Genomic DNA, 13240 nt, shown 5'->3' on the forward strand with positions numbered 1-13240 from the left:
ATACACAATAGCAAAGAAGCTGTTATAACGTCAGTGCTGAAATCCAAGGTTCCAGGGGCTGGGGAGATGGCTGAGTAGAATAAGTGCTTGTCTGGCAAGTGCAAGGGCCTGAGTTAAATCCCCAGTTCCACAAAAACAAACAAACAAAAAAAGAAGAATAGCATTTGGGTGGGGAGATGGCTCAGAATAAACGCTTGCTTGGCAAGCTCAAGGCCTGACTTCAATCCCTGCTTCCACCAAAAAAGAAATCCAAAGTTCCGTGTTACATTAAAGTGCTTGCAAGCAGGCACAGGGGCCTGGGTTTGATCCCTGGGCCTGCCATGCCGGCCCCGTGCCCCCTTCCCCCGGGAGTGAGGGGAGCACTGAGATGGCAGTTGAAACTGGGCGTGGTGGCACGCTCCTGCAATCCCAGCTCTTGGGAGGCTGTAAACAGGCAGATCACTACGAGTCTGATCTGGTGGTGAGACCCTGAACACCCTGTAGACCCTTCCATAAAATACAAAAAAGAAAAAAGACACCAGAGTTCTGTGTTACAGCTAACCAGGTATGTGACTAGAAGTGACTTGGTCAGCTGAGCAAACAGAAAGTGGGGAGGGAATTTGTAATATTTTTGAAGTGTGACACAGTTTAGTGACATTAACCTGCTGACACTGTTTCAGATATTTTATCCCTAAGATTAAATATTTATCAGATGTATCAAATGTGTATCTTTAGCTAGAGCTTGGAGTTCATTTGTAAAACTTTTAAGATAAAGTTTTCCAGTGAGGTGTCGTAGGCGAGAGCAGTCTAGCTCAGATGCTGCCCCCGGAGCGCTGCCCGCGCTGCCCTCTCTGCTTTACTCCTTCCTGAGCTGAGCCGCCGGGCAGCCCGGGTACGGGCTGTGCCCGCGCATTGTGGTACTGCTGGGGGCTTCCTGTGGCTCCTGTTCCCCAGTGAGCCATGGCCTCTGCCCACAAGCTGAAAGGAGCATTTCTGACCGGCTTGCTCACTCATCTTGCATGGGTGCTGCAGGCAGCTTTTGTGCCTTATGTCCAAGGCTTGTACCTGTGTGAGTGAGAGTCCTCAGAAGGTTAAGGAAGTATTTTGAGTTACAGAACCTTAATGCAGATCTGAGGTCCTGCTATTCTAGAAAAGGCAAACAAATCCTCCTTGTATGCCGAGAAGAGCCTACGAAATAGGAGCTGTTGCAAGTGCCATCCCTCTTCCTGTGGGATGCGCGATGCACTGAAACCCCTCTTTTCCAGGTAGAATGTTGCTTGTGTTCTTATTCATGGCCAAGGTCGGTCTGGCTGGTGAGAGAGAATTTCAAGGGAGCAGAGGAGATGCCAGGGGCAGCATGTGGTTCTGACCTGGTGCAGCTCTGAGCACGGGCAGGGTGCTGTTGGGCGAACGTGCTCCGGGCAGCAGCGCCCCCAGGAATCTGAACTTAAAGGCTCTTCGGAGACATGGATTCCTCATCAAGCATGTTAGAAACCAGGCTGGGAAAGCTTGGGCCCTCTTCACCCTTCCATTTTCGATAGTGTGTGATTCAGCGATTCAATGTGGTGTGAGTGACTGTGAGGAAACACGTTTCCAAACCAGCAGACTGTACATACAAAAGGCCCTGCCTGCCCTGTGGCCACAGTTCTGAGCTCAGCGTCGCTCCTAGGGGGTGCTCGCTAGCAGTGTCCACGAAGCTCCTGTTGTGGTGTGCAGCCGTGTTCCCCTGGTGGTTGGGCTCCCTTGGGAGGCAGAAAACATGACAGTTGCTCTTTTGGATGTTCCTGAGGCTGCTGCAGAATGTGGTCCTTCTGAGGAGGTCTAGATGTTGTCAGTTCACCTAATGTTTCCAAGGCAGTGATCGCCATTCTTAAGTGGGCAGTGAAGTGGGCTCGGTCATGACTGGCATCCACAAGTGTGGACAGTAGGAAATATCAGCATGCAGGTTAGGTGACAGCTTAATGTGCACTGTGTGGACATCAGCATAGGTGCTGAATGTTTAAATTTACATAAATGATGGAGTAGTGTACACGGGTACTCAGCCGCCTCAGAATACTGCCCTTGCTTGAAGCAAGCTTAGCCCGTTGTTCTTGTCACACTTTGAAGCAGTTCTGAAGTCTTTGGTGAATGTCTTGATGAGGTCTGATGAAAAGCTCGGGGTCCTGCTGCCCGGTGCCGTCCATGGCAAGGCGCCTCACAAAGCATCCGCTTGTACCCTCACCCCCCTCCCCAAAGTCAAGTTGACCGTGAAAGGTTAATGTTTCAAAATCCACTCAAGACACCAAGGTGGCCACAGCAGCGCAGCTAAAGATATTCATGCATGCGAACTTCCACCAAGTGGCAAGAATATTGGGAGAAATGTATTTGAAGTGAGGAGAAATATTTTGAGGGGGATTAATGGCAATGTGTCTTATTGTAATATGTATTTAAAAATTTTAAGTATTCACTATTTTTCAGTCATATCTCTAATGAAATAAGAGCTTTTACTAGTCATTCTGTGGATTTTCTTTTTACTGTGATTTGCAACAAAGAAGACATTTAACCTATCCTTCAATTGGATGACAGTTCATTTGCAACAAAGGGATTTTTCACATCATGATACTGAATGGGGTTTTGAACACTTCTCCATGTGTCGAGAGCCATTTACAATTTCCCTCTTCATTCATTTCCCACACTTACATGTGGTTATTCTCAGTGCACTCAGAGGGCTCGCTTTGGAGCAAGCCCCCTAGACGTCCCACGGGGGAGCCACATGCACTCAGTACACCGGCTGCTCTGCTCTGGGCCAGGCGGGGGAGACGAGGCAAGCTCTGACGGACTGACGACTTCTGCTTGGACGCACATCAGATCAGTTATTTTGAAAATCAGATTAGTTGTTGTGATTGAAGGGAAATGTCGTCCTTGACACAGTTTCATGAAAAACTAACGTGAGTTTAGCTGCTGTAAGAAAAAAAAATGTATCATTGAGTGAGTATAGATTCTCAGGCAGGTGATATCTTTATACTGGAAAAATCAGATTTTGACAAACTGGGTGGCTGTGTGCTGTTGCTGGGGTTTCCATAAATTAGGCAGTGCTGAGGGCCTAGAATTTTCTTCCTTTGGACGTGCTTCTGTAACCATTACTTGTGCTTTCATCTGCATAGGTGTGCCTTCTTCCTGCTCTGCCTCGCCACTGGAAAACATGCTTTTGTTTAACAGTCCTTCGCTGGGCCCTGATGCTCCCAAGATAGAGGACTTGAAGTGGCATTCTGCATTCTTCAGGAAACAAATGGGTACTTCCTTGGTTCATCCGCTGAAAAAGCCTCATAGGCGAGACCCGCTGCAGGGCAGCTCCGGCAGCGAGGGCAAGGCCCTGCCGAAGCAGCCAGACCCACGTGGCGGCAGGGAGGGGCTGGCCATCCCGGAGAGCTTCCTGAGCTTTGAAAAGACTTTTGCCGAAGCGCGTTTCATATCAGCACAACCGAGAAACGGTGCAGTGATGCCAGACCACGGGAAAAGGAGAGACAATCGTTTTCATTGTGATCTCATTAAAGGAGACTTCAAGGATAAACCTTTTAAACAGAGTCACAAGCCTCTCAGGTCCACAGACGTGTCTCAGAGGCATCTGGACAACACAAGAGCGGCCACTTCCCCCGGAGCGGGGCATTCGGCACCCGGTGCCAGGAAGGAGGTGGCGCCCAAGTGCAATGGCTCCCTAATCAAAGCGAACTATAATCAGACTGCAGTCAAAGTGCCTACCACACCTGCCAGCCCGGTGAAAAACTGGGGAGGATTCCGGATTCCAAAGAAGGGGGAGCGGCAGCAGCAGGGAGAGGCCCACGAGGGGGCTTGCCACCAGCACTCAGACTACCCGTACTTGGGCTTAGGCCGTGTTCCAGCCAAGGAAAGGGCAAAGAGCAAATTAAAATCCGACAATGAGAATGACGGGTATGTCCCTGATGCAGAAATGAGTGACTCGGAGAGCGAAACATCGGAAAAGAAATGCATTCACACCAGCAGCACCATCAGCAGGAGGACAGACATCATCAGGAGAAGCATCTTGGCCTCTTGATGACAGCGGTGGCGCTGGGAGCACGTGGGCCTGTGGGTGTGCAGGGGCCGAGCTCTGATACAGGGACAAGCAGAACATACTATTCCTGAGATACACAGACACATTCACTTGTTACTCAAGTTGAATTTTTTCCAGGGTCATTTATAAGTCATTGTTATGAGAAGTTTGTGTTATTTGCAACTCACTGAGGGAACAGGAGAGTAGATGGTAGCTGTAAGACACTAAGATTAGAACCTGAGCTAAACACTAAACCAAGAATGAATTAAGTTTTGAAGAGGGCGAGGCTTACGTAAGCCTCATGAATTTTCATTGCCCTCTGCATTCTTCCCAAAGCACAAACTCTTGGTTACCTGGATATACAGAATGAGATAGAATTCTATACAATGAATCAATGCCATTTATACCCTCATGTACCATTTATAGCCCATAAAGCTTGTTTGCTAGGACTGTGGTAGACCTTGAAATTGTTTTGGCCCACAAGGCTGTTTTTGTTGCATTAATAGTATACAGGCAGCAGCTCTGAAGCTTCAGGAACACTAGGGAATTCATGTGTAAATATAGCAGTCAGGGAAGAATGAATTTTTAAAAAGGTCATTACTGGAAGAACCGAAAGGACAGGGAAGAGCTGCTGCAGCGAGGGGCAAAGGCCTAGCTGGTGGAAGCCTGCGAGTGGGCTGTGGATGAAAGTCTGGTGGGGTGAAGGCGTTCGGAAAGCTTTCTCTCTGAGGACAGGCAATTAGGGTCCAGTTTTTCCAGTCCCACTGACCTTCTTCCCTCACCACTGGGTCTTGGGCCAGCTGGGGATTTCCCTAGCCATTGCCAAGACCTGGCCGTCAGGCTTCCGACAATACAATGGCTATTCAAGTTCACGGGATGAACTCCAGACTGACGCATGCTTCCCAGAGCAGTCGCTAGTGCATATGTTAGTGAATCCGGGTTTCTATCATAAATGGGATTCCTTAAGAAAAATGGAAAAAAAAAAAGAAAAAAGTGAAATAGGTTATATTTATAACAATAGAGAGGCAATAAGTTGTGATAAGTTCTTACATTGACCAATACAGGAAAGACTGAAGTGTACCCTTGAATAGGTTTTCTGAAGTCAGAGTTTTAAACTCTTAATTTGTAACTTGGATTTTCTAATAGCAAATGGCAATAACTAGTAAGTTATCAGCAATAATAAATTTAGCATTAAATTTGAGTATAATGTTCTGTTTTTGCACTCACTGTAGTGCACATGTATCAAGACAGTGGATAGTGTTAAGGTCCTGTTAATTTTCTTTGGAATTCAATGTAGTTGTGAATCAAAGAGAAGGAAAGTTTAAATAGCAATGAGATTTAGAATTATGGGCATTTGGAAGAAGCCCAACTTCCCCTAAAGTTACCCTTTGGTTTGTTAATATCAGTATTCAGATATCCGATTTATTTGTACATCTATTTCCATGTGGCAGGGACATTCTAATACGTAATGAATACTGCTTTGAGTTCTGTAGTTAACTTTCAAGTCTTCCAGATTGTCACCAAGAGAAAAGGCTTATTGAATTCCATCTTGCTATGCAAGTTTTACCCGATGATCAAGTAGTAGATCTGATGCATCCCCAGTGTATGTACGACATTTTCAAACCAAGTCTTAACTTTTCAAGTATATTTAGTAGCTAATTCAGGGGAGGGGAAAGAATGACCCAGGTTTTTAGATTGACTATTTTTGAGCTATGGGGCTCATTTTGAAAGATTGCTGTCCAGATCAGCTTGTTGCTACAGATACTAGAAAGTTCTTATGAATCCAGGTTTGTGTACAGTCACTCACAGAATAATGTAGATGATTTTGCGTAGGAGCGAAAACCTTTTGCTGGACACAGGAGAAGGTTGGACTCTACAGTTATCTTTTGATTACAGCAACAGCTCTGGGCAAGAGTAGAATTTATAGAGGGATAATTTGTGAAGCCATAGAGAGAAATCTAAATTAATCTAGTAAGTATATGACCTCTCACCATTTTAAGAGGTATCAGATTCATTTGCACTATGAGGAATGCTAGTTTTGTGCAAGAATAATGCCTTACCTATTTTTTTCCCCACATTTAGGTTGAAAAGCTTTCAAATGTTCCAAGTTATGCTGAACCAAAAAATGAAACAAAACACAACAGAAAAATAAAAACAAAAAAACCCCATACAAAAAACAAAACACAGAAAAATAAAAGCCCACACTCTTTATCCCTGCTCAAGATGCAAGTGGTACGGAGCACGGATTCTCTGCCAGAAGAGTGATAGCTTTGTAAGTTAGGTTCACGTCGTGCTGGGAGCGCTGTAAGCGGAGGCCAGGGCAGCAACCAGCCCAGCCCACCCGCTCACATTCTATTAGTATGGAAACATTTGCTTTCTTTTCTTGTCCTTTTTAAAAAATCTTTCCTTGTGCATCCTGACCAAGAAAATATCTTTGATTATGATCAGTGTATTATGTCAAAATGTAGGCTAGTTAAAACTTTTGTAAAGTTGCCTGGAATGTCATTTGTTAGGTTATAAACACAAAATCTAAACGAAGGGTTTTATGTATTGTGTACAAATCAATTATTTTGAGATGGACAAACCTGTCATTACATTTGTAACCTTGTACAGAGGGTTTTCACTATGTGCCTAGCTTGGTGTCCATTCAGCTAAAATTGAAAAAAAAAGGTGCATGAAGAGTTAAAAATCAGAAATTAAACAAAGTATATGTAGAGATGACTATTTTATATTACATGGCCCAATCCTGTATTTATTTCTACCCCCTTTTTGAAAGTATTTATAAAACTAGTTGAGGACAGCTGTATTTTTTTGTTGGAACTATTTAGTAGAATTTGTGCCTTTTTGTCTGTATGTGAATAAATGCTGTACATTTTGCAATACATTTTGAAGTGTCTTTTAAAATCTGCTTTTGCTAAATGTTTAAAGATATTTGTTTACTATTTCACATCTTAGTATGGTGGGGAGCCTACAAAGCTTGTGGATCACAGCCCAGGCTTACTGGGCCGGCGTGCTGACTCTGTGCTGATAAATTTCTCCAGAGAGGTTGGTTGGATTCCAGTCTTCCTTACCTGGAGCCTTCTAACTGTGGAAGCAGCAGGGACTTTAGGGTCACAAAGCCCTGTCTGTATTTAAGGGTTCAACTGCGGCTTACCAGCTCTGTGACTCCTTATGAGCCTCAGTTTTTCCAATTGTAAAACAGGGTAGTATCTTGGTATCTTACTGATTGTTGTGGTATTTAAAGAAAGTTCATAGAGTGTTTCACAGAGGACGTAGCAGGCAGTAAATGGTATGTTAGGAAGAAGTTACTGACTTTCAAATGTTGAGTTAACTGATGACCTGTGTGGCAAAACTGTACATCTTGAATGAAGTGAATGTTGTATTTGCAAATGCTTTAAAAATAATTTTTGAGGCAGAGTCAGGACGACTGGCTGAGCTACAAAGTGATACCCTGTCTCAACCTCCTCATCCCAAGGAAAATTTTAGAGTAAGGGCACAGAAGAGAGCTTATCTGTCTTCCTCAAAAAAGACTTGTCCAACAGACTAGCCTGTGGCCACGGCAGAACAAAGTCTAATTCTAGTTTCTAGTTCTCAGTTTTCCTCACTGGAAGCAGTCTTTTACATAAGCACTACATGTAGCACTCAGCATATTGAACTGCTCCTGTCTTTATACTGGGGACAGTGAAACTGCTGCGGCTTGCACGTTCTACAGATTCTTAGTAGGCAGCACAACAGGGCAACACTATTGTTCTATTCTAATTTATAATTTTTACAAAAATCTGGCCGCTTTTTTTTTAAAACCACAAATTATACAGTTTGCTGAAACCTTGTTTATTTTTTCTTCCTTCTTAGTGACTATTTACTTCTTTGTTGCTTGCTCTGAGTCAGACCAAAGAGAAATGTTTCTCCCTATAAGGTTTTGAAGTTGAAGAACCACAAGAGTTCCCCAGGGAAATTAAGACCCCAGGAGCCAAGCAAAGGGCCTGTCCTGGCAGCTCTGCAATCTGGGATGTGAGGTGTGGCCCGCGACTCACCCTCGAGTTTTCCACCCAAGCGGTTACTACCTTTAAAATATTAGCCATCTGGAATGAACTTCGCCATTAACTTCAAGGCTGAAACCTGTCTGATTTCCCTTTACAGCTGAGAACTGCATTGAATGAGCTGTCTCAGTACAAGGAGAAGTGCTTTCCTGGCCTGGTCATTGAAGGGGGATAAAAGCAAAACTAACACTTTATCCCATCCATTTCCTTGCCTTGAGCTGCTCTCCACACTGCCGAGTTTTTTTTTTTTTTTTTTTAAACAGGTCATTAACCTTTTTTTTTGGTGTGGTACCGGGGATTAAACTCAGGACCCCACACTTGCCAGGCAAGTGCTTATCCTACTGCGCTATCTCCCTGGCCCCCACATTGCCGAGTTTGCTATCTGCTCCAGCTCTTCCTGAATGGACTGCTTTGGGGCATTTCTTCTCAAATTAGGGGTGCCTGGGAGGGGACATGTTTTTCTGTTTAGAGAAGATCATCCCAGCTGGAGACCTGGGAGTCCTTCAGGATCACGGTGATCAGGTCTACTCTCCCCACGATGCCCCACCCGGGTCTGCCGTGGGCTCAGCCCGCCAGCACTTGTCTCCATTCGGCTCACAGCACCTTTCTTGCCTCTTACCTGGCTTCCCTGACTCAAGCTGGGCCAAAATTAACCCCTCCTGTAATTAGCTGCAACTTTGCCAATACTCTCTCCCTCTGCAGTTCTGCAACAAGAGCTGATTGTCATTCTATACAGCTTTTAAGGGGACCTTCTGGCACTGATAAAAAGAATGGTAGACCAGTTGGTGATAGATAGGTATGTTAATCTGTTTAGTCTTCTAACACATGAGGATGGCTCTATTATCTCTCCAATGTGCAGGAAAATGAGGCACAAGAGAAAACTGGTTTGCTCAGGGTTAGTTAAGTGGCAGAGTTCTCATGGTTGGTAACTGGAAGAGTTGGGGGTCAATCCTAGTCTGAGATTGAGCCCTAGACCTGCTGCCTCTTGGCATGCAAAAGTAATCAACAGAGAGCAGTGTTAGTTTGATGAATTCTATCCAGTGAAGCTAATACCTTCTGCTTAGAATGTGATCGTAAGTACTGAAGACCATGAATATAATTTGACAGCAAGCAGTATGGTCAGTCCTTATTCTAGGGAAGATGGAGGTAATTTAGTCATTTCATGTAACATATTCACAGGTAAAATACATGCTCATAGGAATAAAGAAAATAGTACTCTCAGGAGCTCAATAATTTAATTCTCCCTCTGTTTAGATGCAGTGCTTAGAAAGTTACAAAGAATTATGTAAAAGAGTTCTAAATAGGACAAGTGCTTTCAAATTTTAAATTGAAGCTGGGTCCTGGGAGATAGCTCAGTAGAATAAGCACTTGCCTGGCAAGTGCAGGGTCCTGAGTTCAATCCCTGGTACCACAAGATAGATAGATAGATAAATAAATAAATAAATAAATAAATAAAAGCTGTGCAAAACCCTCAAGTCAAGAATAGAGCCTAATAAATCCAGTTATCTCTATAACTAAGCAGTGCCAAATTAGCAAAAATAAAAACACTGCATACTGTCCTTTTTAAAAAAAATTTATTTTTGTGTGTGTGTGTGTGGCCAGCTCAGCCCACCAGGGGGCGGGGCAGGCTGGCATGTGGTGCTGGGGGATTGAACCGCGGTCCCTGTGCTTTGCTAAGCTTGTTCTAAGTAGATGCTTTAGACCACTGAGCCATCTCACCAGCCCCGTACCGTCATTCTTAATGTTATCAGCATTCCCTGATATTCTCATTGGCTTGGATATGGCTGAGCTGTAGGTAGTACATTTATTAATAGTTGTGGCTTAATTATTTTATTCATTTATTTGGCTGATGGCTTTAATTTCAAAATTATTGCCAATGTAAGACAGTTTCTTCATGAAGCAAGTTTTTCCAGTTTCTTCTATGTAGCACTGAACAGGAGACTTCCTTTTCTTATCAATTTGTTTTTTTTTTTTAGTTTTTTGTTGTTTGTTTTTTTGGGGGTACTGGGGATTGAACTCAGGACGTTAGGCTTGCCCAGGCAGGCGCTTATGCCCTTGAGCTATCTCCCCAGCTGTTGTTTGTTTTTTATTGTTGCTGTCTTTTGCAGTACCAGGGATTGAACTCAGGACCTTGCTCTTCCCAGGCAAGCACTTATTCTACTGAGTTATCTCCCCAGCCCCAGCAATTCAGTTTTTATTCTTATCAATTTGACTTTGCTTCAGCTTCAACTGAAATTGCTAGAGCTATTTATTTATTTTAATTTTTTAATATCCAATGCTTCTGCTATTACCTTTTGAACATACTTTCAAATACTATGCTGTCTATGGCCATACCACCCTGAATGCACCTGATCTTGTCTAAAATACTATGCTTTGTTTGATAAAATAATACAAATATATTGGCCACTTTACAATTACTAAATATATTTAACATATATTAATGATTTTGACTGATATTAGTAAAGCTCATCAAAGAAATATGAAAACTTTCAAAGAAAGTAATTATTACAATTTCTTCTAACTAGATTTATATGCTATACTACTTTTAGGTTATGACTACTTTCTTTTCTTGGTTTGAAAAATTATCAAATGCCATTAGTAGTGAAGATTTTTTTCTCTAGGATGTTTCCAGGTGGATAGGTACCTTGTCAACTAAAAGTGCTTTTTGGATTAGGGTCAAAGGGCAAAGCAAACATATAGACAAAAACACGAACCTGAAACATAAACACAGATTACAAGATTTAAGGTTCACAAGTCAAACTTATTATGAGGCTGGAGATTAAAAAAATGGAACAGAATTCTCACAAATCCTTATTTACATTTTCCATCAAAGACATTGATCCTTGAACTGAAAAGAAGACACTGGGAAAGTCACCTAATATGTGACTGCCTCTAGCTGTTCACGGCAGTTGAAGACTCCTGACCCAGATGAATTTCTATCCCAGGCTCCTCAGAGAACCCGATCAGTGTCAGCAAATGGGCAACTGAGAGTGGTGGCGAACTTGGGTTCTGTAAACTGAAGATGCACTGCTGTACAGGGGAAGGCAGTGTGGGCTGAGCAGGTCTGGACTGCAGCCCACCTGTGCCACTTACCCACTCTGTGACCCCTGGCACACCATTTAACTCCAACCATTCTTTATAACTTTGGAAAAGAACGGATAATAGTGGGTAACAGTTCCCAGGTAGGGGTGTTGGATCCCGTGGGATGAGAAATGCAAGTGCCCAGCACTTGGCACACTCTCAACAGCATGTATGATTAACACAGCTCAGTAGGTTCATCACAGATCTAGGAAGAGACTGTCCAAGGGGTCCTTTGGGTATTGGAGGAATACGACTGTAAATTTCACTCTCTTTTATCCTCTGGAATAGTTTTCATAAAAGGAATTACTAGTCTCAAATTTCAGTCTTCACAGATCTAAGCAATTGTGCCTTTCCTCATACATCAGTCATAATGTGCTCTGGTATCTTATTTGAAAAAAGGACTGTGTTACCACTGAAAATATACTAAAGTTATTAAAGTTTCTATGATGCTTTATCAAGCAAACTAAGGGTTTTATAAACATCTAAAGAACATTGACTACTAGGATGTTATATGGAACTAATTATTAGCAGTTTTCCTCTTGGACAGTATTACTAGGTTTGGGGAATACCAGTAGTATAGTGTAAATAAATGTTATGAGGTAGAAGGCTGGGTCTTTCTTGGTGTTCTTAGGATAGGTTACAGTACCAACCTAATAGGTTACGATACAGATCAGGTTCAAGACAGGTTAAATGACACTAGCAGACAGGTGCTGACTTGGTACCAAATAAGGGAACTGGTGGAGGCATGAGTTAAGAAACTACTAAGAGTGCTCCTCATCTTTCCAATGATTTGCCTAACAACAGGGGAGCATGTTTATCAAGCCTGGAGGTCGCATTCACTGTAAATCAGAAACTGGGGTGCAAGAAATGTAGTGAACAAAGTAAGACAGACATAGTTCTTATTGTCAGGACTAATAAACCATACTACCGAATTAGATATACGAACACTGCTGCTTCTGGCATGAAGATTTAGCTTAGTAAAAAGACAGGATTTTTGTTGACAATATGCTCAGTATCTGTCAGCGGTTCAACTTTTGAAAAAAAATAACATGTTTAAGTTACATTAATGGAAGTATAGACTGTAGAACAATAATTCTCATGTTTTTCTTATTGTTTTAGTACATGTTTGTGAGGTCTTCTCATATCAAACACTGATAAGAAGTATTACATATGTATATTTTTAAAATCTTTTTTTTAAAGTTTATTTATTTATTTAGTGTGTGTGTGTGTGTGTGTGTGTGTGTGCGCGTGTGGCCAGCTCAGCCCACCAGGGGGCGGGGCTGGCTGGCATGTGGTGCTGGGGGATGGAACCGCGGTCCCTGTGCTTTGCTAAGCTTGTTCCAAGTAGGTGCTTTAGACCACTGAGCCATCTCACCAGCCCACATATGTATATTTTTATGAATCACTAACCATAGCGCTTTCTAAGACAGAATGTCAGAATCTCCCTGGGAGTGGGGAAGAAGCACAGTCCAAGCCATCTCCATACCTAGAGAGCCTAAGCAGCTGTCCCTCCACCCTGAGACAAGGATCACTTACTCTCTCCCCATCTGTCAGGATCTACAAGGGAATTAATGTTTACTGACTGAGCAAAGTGGATATGTGCAATTTATAATTCACCGAGCCAGTGACTGGTCAGCAGAAGGTCTCACGCCTGAGTGCTCTCAGCAAATGAAGATTTTTGCTAAGCACACAGGGGCACACTATTTTCAAAACACTGAAAACAGCCACTTGAATACGCTGTAACTTGTTCAGTAGTACAGCGCAGAACGAAGGCAGGAGACACTACTGTTCACTACAGGGAAGAATTTTCTACTGGTCACAGTTGTTGGAAATTATGGAAATCAAGGCAGAGATGCGTCAAAGAACTTAAGACTACAAGTTCCAATTGACCCAGGTATACTGCTTCTGGGTAACTTCCTGAAAAAGCTAAAGACATAATATTATGCTGATGCACGCAGACCATTGCTTATAGCATGATTTCTAGTAAGCTATGGAAATGACCTATTTGGCCATCAAAAAATGAATGCATAAAGAGAATCTCTCTCTCTCTCTCTCTCTCTCTCTCTCTCTCTCTCTCTCTCTCTCTCTCTCT

The 13240-nt window shown here is 43.0% G+C and overlaps 1 protein-coding gene across 10 annotated transcripts in view; it reads left to right on the forward strand.

Annotated features, from left to right (window-relative positions):
- Jade1 (jade family PHD finger 1) overlaps positions 1-6909 on the forward strand; it is a 79231-nt gene extending 72322 nt beyond the window's left edge. For all 10 annotated transcript variants that reach the window (XM_023719463.1, XM_023719459.1, XM_004635003.3 and 7 more), the window contains one exon: positions 3123-6909. In XM_023719463.1, coding sequence (XP_023575231.1) covers positions 3123-4030 — 908 coding nt within the window. In that variant the 3' untranslated portion in view covers positions 4031-6909. The remainder of the gene's footprint in view (positions 1-3122) is intronic.
- The last annotated feature ends 6331 nt before the right edge of the window (positions 6910-13240 follow it).

The sequence above is a fragment of the Octodon degus genome, unplaced genomic scaffold (genome assembly GCF_000260255.1).
Source record: "Octodon degus isolate 3935 unplaced genomic scaffold, OctDeg1.0 scaffold00068, whole genome shotgun sequence".
Lineage (NCBI taxonomy): Eukaryota > Metazoa > Chordata > Mammalia > Rodentia > Octodontidae > Octodon > Octodon degus.